Source organism: Trachypithecus francoisi, unplaced genomic scaffold (assembly GCF_009764315.1).
Source record: "Trachypithecus francoisi isolate TF-2019V2 unplaced genomic scaffold, Tfra_2.0 Lachesis_group6, whole genome shotgun sequence".
NCBI lineage: Eukaryota > Metazoa > Chordata > Mammalia > Primates > Cercopithecidae > Trachypithecus > Trachypithecus francoisi.
The window spans coordinates 65,488,873-65,502,373 of NW_022681471.1; the positions used below are offsets into that span (position 1 = coordinate 65,488,873).

The 13,501-nt window shown below is 42.1% G+C and overlaps 2 protein-coding genes across 2 annotated transcripts in view; one reads left to right on the plus strand and one right to left on the minus strand.

Moving 5' to 3' along the window:
* Positions 1 to 740: 740 nt before the first annotated feature.
* Positions 741 to 6,701, minus strand: LOC117078522 (cytochrome c oxidase subunit 7B, mitochondrial). Its single transcript, XM_033202081.1, has 3 exons — positions 6,543 to 6,701; positions 3,319 to 3,443; positions 741 to 942 (listed from the first exon to the last, which is right to left on the minus strand). The coding sequence occupies exons 1-3, from the start codon at positions 6,580 to 6,582 to the stop codon at positions 865 to 867; spliced, it is 243 nt and encodes an 80-aa protein (XP_033057972.1). The 5' UTR covers positions 6,583 to 6,701; the 3' UTR covers positions 741 to 864.
* A 4,189-nt stretch (positions 6,702 to 10,890) lies between these two features.
* The window catches only part of MAGT1 (magnesium transporter 1), a 53,722-nt gene continuing 51,111 nt past the window's right edge, over positions 10,891 to 13,501 (plus strand). Inside the window, 1 exon segment of the mRNA XM_033200895.1 lies at positions 10,891 to 11,169. Within this exon segment, the coding sequence (XP_033056786.1) occupies positions 10,972 to 11,169 (198 nt within the window). The 5' untranslated portion in view covers positions 10,891 to 10,971.

The window sequence follows — 13,501 nt, forward strand, 5'->3', positions numbered from 1 at the left end:
TCCAGGTCAAAGGCAAATTTTCCTTTCACATTACCTCATAAAAGCCTTTTAAGGGCTGGGTGCCGTTGCTCACGCCTGTAATCCTAGCACTTTGGGAGAGTGAGGAAGGCAGATCACCTGAGGTCAGGAGTTCAAAACCAGCCTGACCAATATGGTGAAACCCTGTCTCTACTAAAAATACAAAAATTGCCAGGCATGGTAGCTCACGTCTGTAATCCCAGCACTTTGGGAGACCGAGGTGGGTGGATCACGAGGTCAGGAGTTCGAGACCAGCCTGACCAACATGGTGAAACCCCGTCTCTACTAAAAATACAAAAATTAGCTGGGCCTGGTGGCGTGTGCCTGTAATCCCAGCTACTCAGGAGGCTGAGACAGGAGAATCGCTTGAACCCGGGAGGCGGAGGTTGCAGGAGCCGAGATCACGCCACTGCACTCCAGCCTGGGCAACAGAGTGAGATTCCGTCTCAAAAATATATATATATACAAAAATTAGCTGGGTGTGGTGGCATGCACCTGTAGTTCTGGCTACTCGGGAGGATAAGACAAGAGAATTGCTTGAACCCGGGAGGTAGAGGTCGCAGTGAGCCGAGATGGCGCCCCTGCACTCCAGCCTGGGGGACAGAGTGTGACTTCGTCTCAAAAAACAAAAACCTATTTAAGAAGTTGCGCAGCATTTGACTTTAACATAAAGGCTAAAGTGATCAAGCTTGGTTTCATTTACAAAGAAACAAAACCTACAATGAAGGTTTCAAATGTACTTTATTTCTTCAATAATGCCATATCTTAATGGGTACACAGTGCTATAATTTGTCATCAATTATGAGCTGTTTTTTAAACAATTCATTATTACACCAGCTGGGATGATTACTGATTTCTCCATTCCTTTGGGGTAACTCTGCCAACAGGGGACAGGTTCCATTCTATTCCGATTTGTGTTGCTACCTGTAAGAATTAAAATGCTGTCAGTTACATGCTTAAAACAGAGTATACTCTCCCTTAGAGACTATTTCTTGAAAATGACAGATATTCTGCTCCATAGGTTAAAAATACACAGAAACTCACCTGGGATCTAATACCCTCCATACAGGCCAAACCTGATTGCTGTCCTAATTTTCTAGTGCAGTGCTGTTGTTCAATAGAACTTCTTGAGCTGAAGGAAATGTTCTAGATCTTCACTGTCCCAAACAGTAGTCACTAGCTACATGCGGCTACTGGTCACCTGGAATGTGACTAGTATCACTGAGGAAATGAATTTTTAAATTGTATTTAATTCAAATTTATACTTCACATTTCTATACTACCCACTCAAAACATTGATTCCCTCAACCACGACTACCTAATAACTGCTAAAGAGTGTTTTGTATTCTCTGTATCACTAAGGAAGATTTCACCTCCAACAGCTCCTCTGATCAAACATTTGTTCAACATCTGTTTATCCTTCTAATTAAGGATACTTTTTTTTTTTGGAGACAGTCTCGCTTTGTCGCCCAGGCTAGAATGCAGTGGCACGATCTCGACTCACTGCAACCTCCACCCCCTCCAAGTTCAAGCGATTCTCCTGCCTCAGCCTCCCAAGTAGCTGGGTTTACAGGAGCCCACCACCATGCCCAGCTACTTTTTGTATTTTTAGTAGAAACGGGGTTTCACCATGCTAGTACTAAACTCCTGACCACAGGTGATCTACCCTCCAGGGCCTCCCAAAGTGCTGGGACTACAGGCGTGAGCTACCATGCCCAGCCTAGGCACACATCTTAATATCTGATTTCAGGAAAATCAAAACAAAAATTAAAAAGGCCTATTTATTTAAATAAAGTTTATTACGGTAAGGGTTAATTTGTATCTTTTTAAACCAACTTATGTATTTATTAAGACTTTAGGTCGTGCACAGTGGCTCACACTTATAATCCCAGCACTTTGGGAAGCCAAGGCAGGCAGATCAAGAGATCAGGAGATCGAGACCATCCTGGCTAACACGGTGAAACCCCATCTCTACTAAAAATACAAAAAATTAGCCGGGCATGGTGGTGGGCGCCTATAGTCCCAGCTACTAGGAAGGCTAAGGCAGGAGAATGGCATGAACCCGGGAGGCGGAGCTTGCAGTGAGCCAAGATCGTGCCATTACACTCCAGCCTGGGTGACAGAGCGAGACTCCATCTCAAAAAAAAAAAAAAGACTTCAGGACTCCTACTTTTTGCTAGTAAGTACAGTGACTGAAAAACAGATTGTTAAATGTAAGATGTAAAGAAACTAAAATATAAAAAGTTATATTACATCTCATCTGTCAGGAATATTGTGCTAAGTTCTAAGCACAAAATTTTAAAAGAAAAATTGTTAAGTGAAGTTACGTCCAGGAAGGTGATCCAAGGTAGTAAAAATCCTGGAAATCATGAACAAAAAAATTACTGATAGAACTAAGGATGTTTAATTTGAAAAAGAAAATTCAGGAGATATGACAGCAATTTCTATTATCTGATGGCTGTTATATGGAAGTGGATCAGAATTCTGTGTGCAATGAACGATGGTTAGCATAGAAAAAAGGCAGATTTTTAACTCACCATACGATCCTTTTAATAGCCACACAAGGCTGGGCGCGGTGGCTCACACCTGTAATCCCAGCACTTTGGGAAGCTAAGGTGGGCGGATCACCTGAGGTCAGGAGTTCGAGACCAGCCTGACTAACATGGTGAAACCCCATCTCTACTAAAAACACAAAAATTAGCCGGGCATACTGGAGGGTGCCTGTAATCCCACTAGTTGGGAGGGTGAGGCAGGAGAATCCCTTGAACCCAGGAGGCAGAGGTTGTAGTGACCCGAGATCACGCCATTGCACTCCAGCCTGGGCAACAGAGTGAGACTCCGTCTCAAAAAAATAAATAAATAAAAAACAAAACCAAAATTAGCCAGGTATGGTGGCATGCGCCTGTAGTCCCAGCTACTCGGGAGCCTGAGGCAGAAGAATTGTTTGAACCAGGGAGGCAGAGGTTGCAGTGAGCCAAGATCGTACCACTGCACTCCAGCCTGGGGGACAGAGCGAGACTCCTTCTAAAAAAACAAACAAACAAACAAAAAACAGCTACATAATATGGAAAGGGCTGCCTTGTGATCCAGTAAGCAATTTATTACCGGGAATGTTAAGAACAGAAGATGGATGAATGCTGCGGGAAAAAAACCTCTGTACTGGGTAGGTAATTAGATTACACAATCTCTCAAGTCCCTCCTAACTAGATATGTACACTACTATGTTAAGACACTTTGAATGCATAGACTAAATGAGAATGAAAAACATCTAAAATAGAAATTATAATCAATAGTACTTACATATGTCCATGTAGCAATACAGAAAGTGGCTCCACCAGCTAATACAGCATTACCGTATTTGTCATGAAAATCAGGTGTACGTTTCTGGTGGCTCTGCCTTGCCATTGTTTGCTGAATGCTTCGAACTTATAGGAAAAAAAAATTACAGAAGCATATTATCAATTGTCAGGAAAAGAAAACATATGTGATTGATACTTCCAATCAGGAAAGCCAAGGAAGTTAATTTTACAGTATTATGTAGTTCAATAAAATGTTAAAACATATTGTAGCTATTAATCAAAGCAAAGCAGTGTACTTTGAAATGCATCAAAAAGAAGATGAATTGACAGATTCATCTTCTTTTTGGATAGATATGTGATAAAACATAGCAAAATGTTAACTGTAGAATCTTTGTGGTGGGTATATGGGTGTCCATACAATTCTTCCAACTTTTCTGTATGCCTCAGAGTTTTCATAATAGTATTGGGAAAAAAGCAAAGAATGAATGATGTCAGTAACATTCTCTACAAAGTGGTATTTACATAACCCCTGAAATTTTGGCTCCCATTGATTAATTCGAATACTTATGACTTAAATTTTCATTAAAGTTTACTAATAGAGCCCAACAACTTACAACATACAAGGGCGAATGAACTCAAATGAACTTCAAATTAAAGCACACTAAATGCTTATGATTGTAAAATTACTACAGTAACAAAAATACTCGCCAAAACTAGAGTGATCTTGATTTTTAAAAAATTAGTGGGCCGGGCACAGTGGCCCAGTAATCCCAGTACTTTCGGAGTAATCCCAATACTTTTGGAGGCCAAGGTAGGAGGATCGCTTGAGGCCAGGAGTTAGACCAGCTAGGAAACACAGTGAGACCCTGTCTCTACAAAAAAATTGAAAATTAAAAATTAGCCCGGCGTGGTGGTGCACGTACACCTCTAGTCCCAGCTACTCAGGAGGCTGTAGCTAGACGATGATTTGAGTCCAGGAGTTAGAGGATGCAGTGAGCTATGATCACACCACTACACTCCAGCCTGAGTAACAGAGCAATTCTCTGTCCCTAAAAATAAAAATAAGAAATGGGGTACATAAAAAAGTGTAAGACAGAGATTCTGTCCTCAATAACTTCCAGTCTAGAGGATTACACATGTAGATAAAAATCAATATCATACAAGGAAGTAGAATTAGCTAAGGAGTTAGTTTTTGAGCAGAATGATAAACTTTGCTGTTACTATTATACTAGTAGAAAGAGAACAAAAAAGTTTCCAAACGGACCCTGGAGGAACTAAAAAGGAGGGTTTGGGAAACAGCCGAGACTGGAAAAAGCTTGTTTCTAGCTGTTTTTTTTTTTTTTTTTTTCCTTCCTGTCCAATTTAAGTAGCAGGTCCTTATTGTTTTAAAGAGCCTCAAAAAGTACTTATATATATAATGAAAAGCTAGGGAGCCTGAGGCAGGAGAATTACTTAAACCTGGGAGGCTGAGATTGCAGTGAGCCAAGATTGAGCCACTGCACTCCAGCCTGGGCAACAAAAGCGAAACTTTGTCTCAAAAAAAAAAAAAAAGAAACTGCAATGTTGCCCATTCACTAGCAATTAATATTTCTACGTGGTGCAATGGGTTACTTCATGATAGTTAATCTGACCATTATTGGATCTTCTAATTGTCTTACATAGCTTTCCCTTTTCATCTTTTAGTCACACTGGGATAGGCAAATTCACAAATATTTCATAATATATTCTGCTCCAGAAAAGATAATAAGTGGGCATGTGAATTCCACACTGAAAAAAAACAAAAAACCTTTCCTGAGGTACAAGGTGGCCCTATTTGCTCAAAAAGCAAAGAAATTCAGACTACCAAAAAATTCTGCAACATCTCATAACTTCACACACTCATGTAACTCTGGTGGATTTCATTAGCCCTCTCCTCTGTGACAACTGTTTAATTACCATACATTGGTGATCTCATAAAATCCTCAACAACCCCATGAAATAGGTATTATTTACAATTTACAATTTAGGCATTATTTACAAATTACTTATTTTACAAAGAAGGAAACTGAGGTTGAGAGAGGCTAAATCATATGCCCAAAATAAAAGAGATAATAAATGCTACTTTTGGAATATGAAAATAGTCCAGTTAATATTTTGTAGTTATTTTCAAAGTTGCTTATGTGTTTAGAAGACAATCTAGTAATATCCTCCAATGATTCTGTTAAGTGAAAATCAAAAGATGGCTAAACAAACTAAATAGTAATTCAGGGTCACTTTCATTGTGTAACAACTGCCCACGTTACTGAAGGTCACCTTCTGCCCAAATCAAGTATGAAAATTAATTTGTTCTCCTCAGTCTACTGCATTTTCACTACATAATGCTGGTCTCAAAACTCCCTGTACCTGCCCAACCTTTTGATGAGAAAAAAATGAACACGATTACTTTCAGGACAGCTAACATTGTTTTGGTTTTTTTTTCCGAGACGGAGTCCCGCTCTTGTTGCCCAGGCTGGAGTGCAGTGGCAGTCTTGGCTCACTGCAACCTCCGCCTGCCGGGTTCAAGCGATTCTCTTGCCTCAGCCTCCCAAGTAGCTGGGATTGACAGGCGCCCGCCACCACGCCGGGCTAATTTTTGTATTTTTAGTAGAAATAGGGTTTCACCATGTTGGTCAGGCTGGTCTCGAACTCCTGACCTCAGGTGATCCGCCCGCCTCGGCCTCCCAAAGTTCTGGGATTACAAGCGTGAGCCACCGCGCCTGCCCAGCTAACATTGTTAATCCACAAATAACTTCAAAGCTGCATCGATACCATTTGGGTTGTTTCCCTGCAATTAAACCATGTGAAGAGCTAGATTTACAGTTTCCGTCTATTGCAGTAATAGGAATGGAGAAGATATTCTTCTATACAGGGTTAGGAGTAAACATATCCCCAAAGCTAAAATGTAGGACATCACTTAAGGAACGAGGTGTCTACCAAGAGTGTCCTTCCCTGAAGTAACAGGTTACTGAAGAATTAAAAAGCAGAGCTAAACTATCACTCCGATAACACAAACAGAGCTGGAAACCGAAACAGAAAGACTGGGTGATAAAGCCAATGCTAACGACATCATCCCAATGACTTGGGACGAGACGGGAGACAGCATTCAGGATTAGAAGGCCGAGATGTTGGTAGAGGGAAAGGACACGAGGCTGCGAGGATAAATTGATATAAGGTTGTTGTAAATGATTTGTCATAATTTTTGCTCACCTTGGAGACGATTTAGTGCGTTTTTGACCAAGGGAAACATCGTGAAGGTGAAGCTAGAACTGCGACAATGGAGCTGCTGCTTTGGTGCAAATTCGCTTCAGGTACCCTTGAACAGAGCTGAAAAACAAAATGGCTTTCAGCCGGGATTCTTAGTAACATTTGGTGAAATCTCGCGAGATCTGTAAAACCTATAGTAATTGCAATCCTTTTTACCGCGAGGGAAAAAATGGCCTTTTGGGAAATGTAGTTTCCGGCTTTATAAAATGACGTAAGGTGGGCGGTGGTTAATGAAGAATGAAAGAACTCCTCTAAGCCAGGTTTAGAGCTCTATAGAGGGCAGCCGAGACACTGATCTTCGGCGGAATCATTTAAGGAACTAGGTTCAAAATGGTGTTAAAGTTCCACAAGCTTCGGTTTGGTATCTCCACACTAGCTCTTTCTTCTTTCTGTTCCCCCAAAACTTCCTTTACTTCTGTCATTTTTTTTTTTTGTCTGCTATTACTACTATACTAATTGGCTTAGTTTTTAGTTTTCAAATAACTTCAAGTTTAGAGAAAAGTTACAAGAATAGTAAAAACTATTGTAATATGTAGATAAATATGTGATAAAACAAATTTAGAAAGCTATTGGCCGGGCGCGGTGGCTCACGCCTGTAATCCCAGCACTTTGAGAGGCCAAGGTGGGCGGATCACGAGGTCAGGAGTTCAAGACCAGCCTGGCCACAATGGTGAAACCCCCGTCTCTACTAAAAATACAAAAATTCCCCAAGCATGGTGGCGCGCGCCTGTCGTCCCAGCTACTTAGGAGGCTGAGGCTGAGGCGGCAGAATCGCTTGAACCAGGAAGTCGGAGTTGCAGTGAGCTGAGATTGCATCACTGCACTCCAGTCTGGCAACAGAGCAAGACTCCGTCTCAAAAAAAAAAAAAAAGAAAAAGGAAGACAAGGCAAGGCAAGGCAGGGCAGGGCAGGGCAGGGCAAGGCAAGGCAGGGCAAGGCAAGGCAAGGCAACATGGCAAAACCCCTTCTCTACTAATATACAAAAACATTAGCTGGGCGTGGTGGCACACGCTTGTAATCCCAGCTACTCGGGAGGCTGAGGCATGAGACTTGCTTGAACCGGGGAGGCGGAGGTTAGGGTGAGCCCAGATGGCACCGCTGCACTCTAGCCTGAGACCTGTCTCAAAACAAAAAGTAAAATACATACAGTTCAGTGGCATTAATGGCATTCACATTGTTGTGCAACTATCACCATTATCCATCTCTAAGACTTTTTCATCTTGTAAAACTAAATGATTTGATTATACATTTTGACTATTGAAAATATTAACATTATTCCAAAAGTCAAAACTAAACAGACTAGTATACTTAGAGAAGTGTCATTCCCTCTCAACTGTTGCATTCCATTTCCACCAATTCCTATAGGTAACCGATTTCATTACTTTCTGGTTTATCTTTCGTGTGTTTCCTTTTGCAAAAATGGGCAAATACCTGTATGTTTTCTTATTTCTCTATTTTATACAAATGTAGCATAAAAATCCACTATCATTTTACATAAGTCTTCCTCATTCCTTTTTTACAGCTGCAAAATCTGTGGTGTATATGTGCTATAGTATATTCAATCAATCTGCTATGTTGGAACATTTAGGTAGTTTCAAGAATATTTCAGTTTCAATGATGTTGAAATGAGTAACTTTGTGCACACATATTTTCATATTGCTGGATGTATCTCTCCAAGGTAGGTTACTAGAAGTGGGATTGCTGGATTAAAGGATAAATATATATGTAGTTTTGTTAGATATTGCCAAATTATAGATGTAACATTTTGCCTTCCCGCCAGCAATGTATTAATATAAAGGGTGCCTGTCTCCCCACAGCCTTGCTAATAGCATGTAGTGTCAAGCTTTTGGATTTTTGCCAATATGATAGGTAAGATAACCCTTTTAAACTTTAAAATTTTTATTTTTAAAACATACACACAGTAAAATTTACTTTTTAGTGTACAGTTCTATGCGTTTTGACAAATGCATACAATTATGTCACCACCACCACAATTAAGGACAGAATAGGTCTAGCATCATAAAAACACCCTTGTTTGACCTCTTTGTAATCAACCCCTTTCCCTAAACCTAGCCCTGGCAGTCACTAATCTGTTCTCTGTACCAATGAGTTTGCCTTTTCCAGAATGTCATATGTCATATAAATTGAATCACACAGTATGTCTCAGTGTACTTTTATTTTGCATTTTCTTTTTTTTTTTTTTTTTTGTATATATACGGACTTTCACTCTTGTTGCCCAGGCTGGAGTGCGGTAACACGATTTCAGCTCATTGCAACCGCCGCCTCCGGGGTTCAAGCGAGTCTTCTGCCTCAGCCTCCCATGTAGCTGGGATTACAGGCCTGCGCCACCATGGCCAGCTAATTTTTGTATTTTTAGTAGAGACGGGGGTTTTGCCATGTTGGTCAGGCTGGTCTCGAACTCCCGACCGCAGGTAATCCACCCACCTCGGCCTCCCAAAATGCTGGGATTACAGGCATGAGCCACGGCACCCGGCCTGCTTTTTCTTAATATAAGTTTCCATAAATAATTTAATTTTTTTCACATCTCTACTTCACATCTCTTCACTTCGGAACCAGCTATTTTTCTTTCCATCCCATCTCCTTGTCTCTCCAACACACTGAAATTAATTTCCTGTTTTTTTTTTTTCCAGTAGCGCCTAAAATAAGAGTCATATAATATTTTCCACACCATCAAAATGAATCCAAATTGCAGGCAGATTGATTTTATCTTGTTGGTGTTTTTCTTCTTTACAACCTTACTTTTGCACCCATCCCCCAAACAAAATAATGAATAAAAGGAAGGAATTTGCTATCTGTAACCTGCAATTAAAGTCCTTGATGGTGCTTTAAATAGTTAAGTCAAGGAGTTTAACTGATTAAACAAAAAATAAAAATAAAAATGCAGCCGGCTGGGGCGGTGGCTCAAGCCTGTAATCCCAGAACTTTGGGAGGCCGAGGCGGGCAGATCACCTGAGGTCAGGAGTTCGAGACCAGCCTGCCCAACATGGCGAAACCCAGTAGAAAATACGAAAAATTAGCCGGGAGTGATGGTGGGCGCCTGTAATCCCAGCTACTCGGGAGGCTGAGGCAGGAGAATCGCTTGAACCCGGGAGGAGGAGGTTGCAGTGAGCCGAGATCGCGCCACTGCACTCCAGCCTTGGCTACAAGAGCGAAACTCCATCTCAAAAAAGGCCATAAATAAAAACTTTTAAAAATAATCTTTGATGTCCTCTTTTTTCAGCGCCCCTGGCACAGTTTCTAGGACACAATAGGTATTCAACAAGCTCTTGTTCATATTTACCTTTAAAAATTTCCCTCAGTGCCGGGCGCGGTGGCTCACGCCTGTAATCCCAGCACTTTGGGAGGCCGAGACGGGCGGATCACGAGGTCAGGAGATCGAGACCATCCTGGCTAACACAGTGAAACCCCATCTCTACTAAAAATACAAAAAATTAGCCGGGCGTAGCGGCGGGCGCCTGTAGTCCCAGCTACTCGGGAGGCTGAGGCAGGAGAATGGCGGGAACCCGGGAGGAGGAGCTTGCAGTGAGCCGAGATCGCGCCACTGCACTCCAGCCTGGGGGCAGAGCGAGACTCCGTCTCCAAAAAAAAAAAAATTTTCCCTCAGTGATATTAGGTATATTTTTGCTTTCCTACTTTTATTTTTTCACTTTTAAGTACTTTGGAGGCAGGATGACGGACTAGAGAGCTCTCATCCCTCGCTCGGCTAGGTCCCATTTTTTTTTTTTTTTTTTGAGATGGAGTCTCACTCTGTCCACCAGGCTGGAGTGCAGTGGCGCGATCTCGGCTCACTGCAAGCTCCGCCTCCCGGGTTCACGCCATTCTCCTGCCTCAGCCTCCCGAGTAGCTGGGATTACAGGCGCCCGCCACCGCGCCCGGCTAATTTTTTGTATTTTTAGTAGAGACGGGGTTTCACCGTGGTCTCGATCTCCTGACCTTGTGATCCGCCCGCCTTGGCCTCCCAAAGTGCTGGGATTACAGGCGTGAGCCACCGCGCCCGGCCTAGGTCCCATTTTTCTAAAATATTACATGAAGGAAGCGAATTTCAAAGACTTCTAAATGAGTCTGGGTGAAATACTCCGTTCTAGCAACTTCAAGCCGTTTTGGACTCAGTAACGCCGCACTATTTCACAACTGCGCATGCGTACTTGGAAAGCGGCAGAGCGCTAGATGTGTACGTATCGAGGAAGAGGCGGGTCATTATCTTTAGCGGACCAATGAAAAACCTCCAGATTATCCTTTTTCTATTGGCCGGCCGGGGCCAGTTGGAAATCAACCGTCTATTAGTTGGCGTGTAGCGCCAGGGCACTGTGACGTAATGTGAGGGGTCGCCCGGCAGGGCTGAGCTGGACCAATGAGGAAAGGCAAGGGGTCGATTTGCCTGTTCTCACGCCCCACCCTCAGACATAGCTGGAGCAAAGTTTCGCTTATAGAAGGGAGAGGAGCGAACATGGCAGCGCGTTGGTGGGTTTGGTGTGTCTCTGTGACCATGGCGGTGGCGCTACTCATCGTTTACGACGTTCCCTCGGCCTCTGCCCAAAGAAAGAAGGAGGTGAGGACGCGGTTTCCAGCGACATGGACTTTTCCCAATGACTGGGGCTTGAGAGGGTCTGTTCGCCTCTTCCCAACCCCCTTTCCCTGCCGCTTCTATGCCTGATGGCTTCAATTCCGCGGTTTTCGGAGTTGTGGAATTCGTGAGAGAAGGAACTGTAACTCTTCGTCTTCTGGGGATGTAGAGTCTGAGAGTGAGGTAGGGTAGGTGACAGCCCGACTTCTATAGGCTTGTGAATCTGCATAGCTATAAGTTTTGACACTTTTGAGTGTGGGCCCCATCAGGTGTTGGGTCTGGGGAGTTCGACTTAGATCCCGGGAGTAGAATATCTGAGACTCTCTACAGTTGGCAGATGTAACTCCCTGAATGATGTATAAGAGTTCTCTATTTTGTAGCATTTTCATTTCAGGAGTGTGAGAGTTAGACCGAAGAGTGAAATTATGCCAGGTTTATTATTTTGTCCAAATAATTGTTTTAAGACAATTTACCAGATTGAAAGCTCCTAACCATTTTCAATCATTCCACAAATGTAAGCATGCTAGGCAATGTTCTAGGCGCTTGGTATACATAAATGAACAAAACTAAGATCTTGTGGAATTTATAGGCTTTGGGAAGTGGAGGAGATACAGTATCTCACCATTAAGCAATTCAAGTAGAGGAATTTTAACAGTGTGTTTTCAAACGTTCGTGATTTGGAGTCATATACTCTTAGAACTTTAAGACTACTAGCAATTATTTATACCCTCTAATTGTATAGATGAGAAAAATAGAGTCTTAAATTTAGAAAATGAACAAAGACTCAAACCCTACGTCAGTCATTCTAACGCTATTTCCTGTACATTCTGTGCTTCCTCTGTTACAGAAGAACTGTACACATACTTTAAAAATACCAGTTAAGCACTTCAGATATTTGTTCTACTTGAACTGAATTAAGAAAGAAAGCTATCTTCTCTGTGTTTCTAAGTATTCAAACTATTACATAAGAAGAAAAACTAAGCTAGGAAATTAAACTTAATGAGTTGCTTATTAGATTGGCAAGGAGTACAATAAAAATATACAATTGTCAAAAATATCATGAAGTGAGCAGGTTCAGACACTGAAACTAGAAATTGATGTCCTTTGGGAGGATCCTAAGATATTATGTGGAAAACAAGATGCAGAGCAATACATAATTTTATGTCTTAGAAATTTTTTATGCTGAAAATAACAGCATCCCTTATATATAAGTATATGTGTATGTATAGAGAAATCTCTGTAAGGATACATGGCAGTACCTTAACAGTGGCTATCTCTGGGCAGTTGGGACTGTTGATGAGCGGAACGTTTTCACTTTTTACTTTACATGCTGATATTACCTGATTTTCCACAATGACCACATTTTTTTTTCTTTTCTTTTCTTTTTTCTTTGCTTTTCTTTTTTTTTTTTTTTTTTTTTTTTTTTTTTGAGACAGGGTCTCGCTCTGTTGCCCAGGCTGAAGTTCAGTGGCGGAATCATGGCTCACTGCAGCCTCGACTTCCTGGGCTCTAGTGATCCTCTCACCTCCACCTCCCGAATATCTGGGACTACCAGCATGTGCCACAATATCCCCGGCTACTTTTTTATCTTTTCGTAGAGACGGAGTCTCTCTGTGTTGCCAGGCTAGTCTCGAACTCCTGGGCTCAAGTGTTGCTTCCGCCTTGGTCTCCCAAAGTGTTGGGATTACAAGTGTGAGCCACTGTGCCTAGTGCACTTGTTCTTTTTAATTAAAAAGTGAAGGCTTGGTCGGCTCACGCTGTAATCCCAGTACTTTGGGAGGCGGAGACGGGCGGATCACGAGGTCATGAGATCGAGACCATCCTGGCTAACGCGGTGAAACCCCGTCTCTACCAAAAATACAAAAAAAAAAAAAAAAAAAACTAGCCGGGCGTAGTGGCGGGCGCCTGTAGTCCCAGCTACTCGGGAGGCTGAGGCAGGAGAATGGCGTGAACCCGGGAGGCGGAGCTTGCAGTGAGCCGAGATCGCGACACCACACTCCAGCCCGGGCGACTGAGCAAGACTCCGTCTCAAAAAAAAAAAAAAAAAAAAAAAAAGTGAAGGCTTTTTAAAGCTTAACATTCTACCAGTGAAATTATATTTATTCATGGACTCTCTCACTGAACTGGAAGCAGAATGGCCTAGCTGAAAATAGGTTGGTTTTTTTTTTTTTTTTTAAAGGAATCAGCACTGAATTGTATACTTTAAAATGGTCAATATGGTGAATTTTATGTTATGTGAATTTTATGTTAAGGCAATAGATGACATGCCTTCCTTGATCCTTCTGTACTCTCTTGGAAGTACATTCACCTTTTCATG

Coding starts and splice junctions, on each gene's coding strand:
- LOC117078522 (XM_033202081.1), bottom strand. CDS start 6,582: ATGTTTCCCTTGGTCAAAAACGCACTAAATCGTCTCCAAG. Junction 3,444..6,542: donor CGCACTAAATCGTCTCCAAG/GTGAGCAAAAAT, acceptor TTTTCCTATAAG/TTCGAAGCATTCAGCAAACA. Junction 943..3,318: donor GTATTGCTACATGGACATAT/GTAAGTACTATT, acceptor TAATTCTTACAG/GTAGCAACACAAATCGGAAT.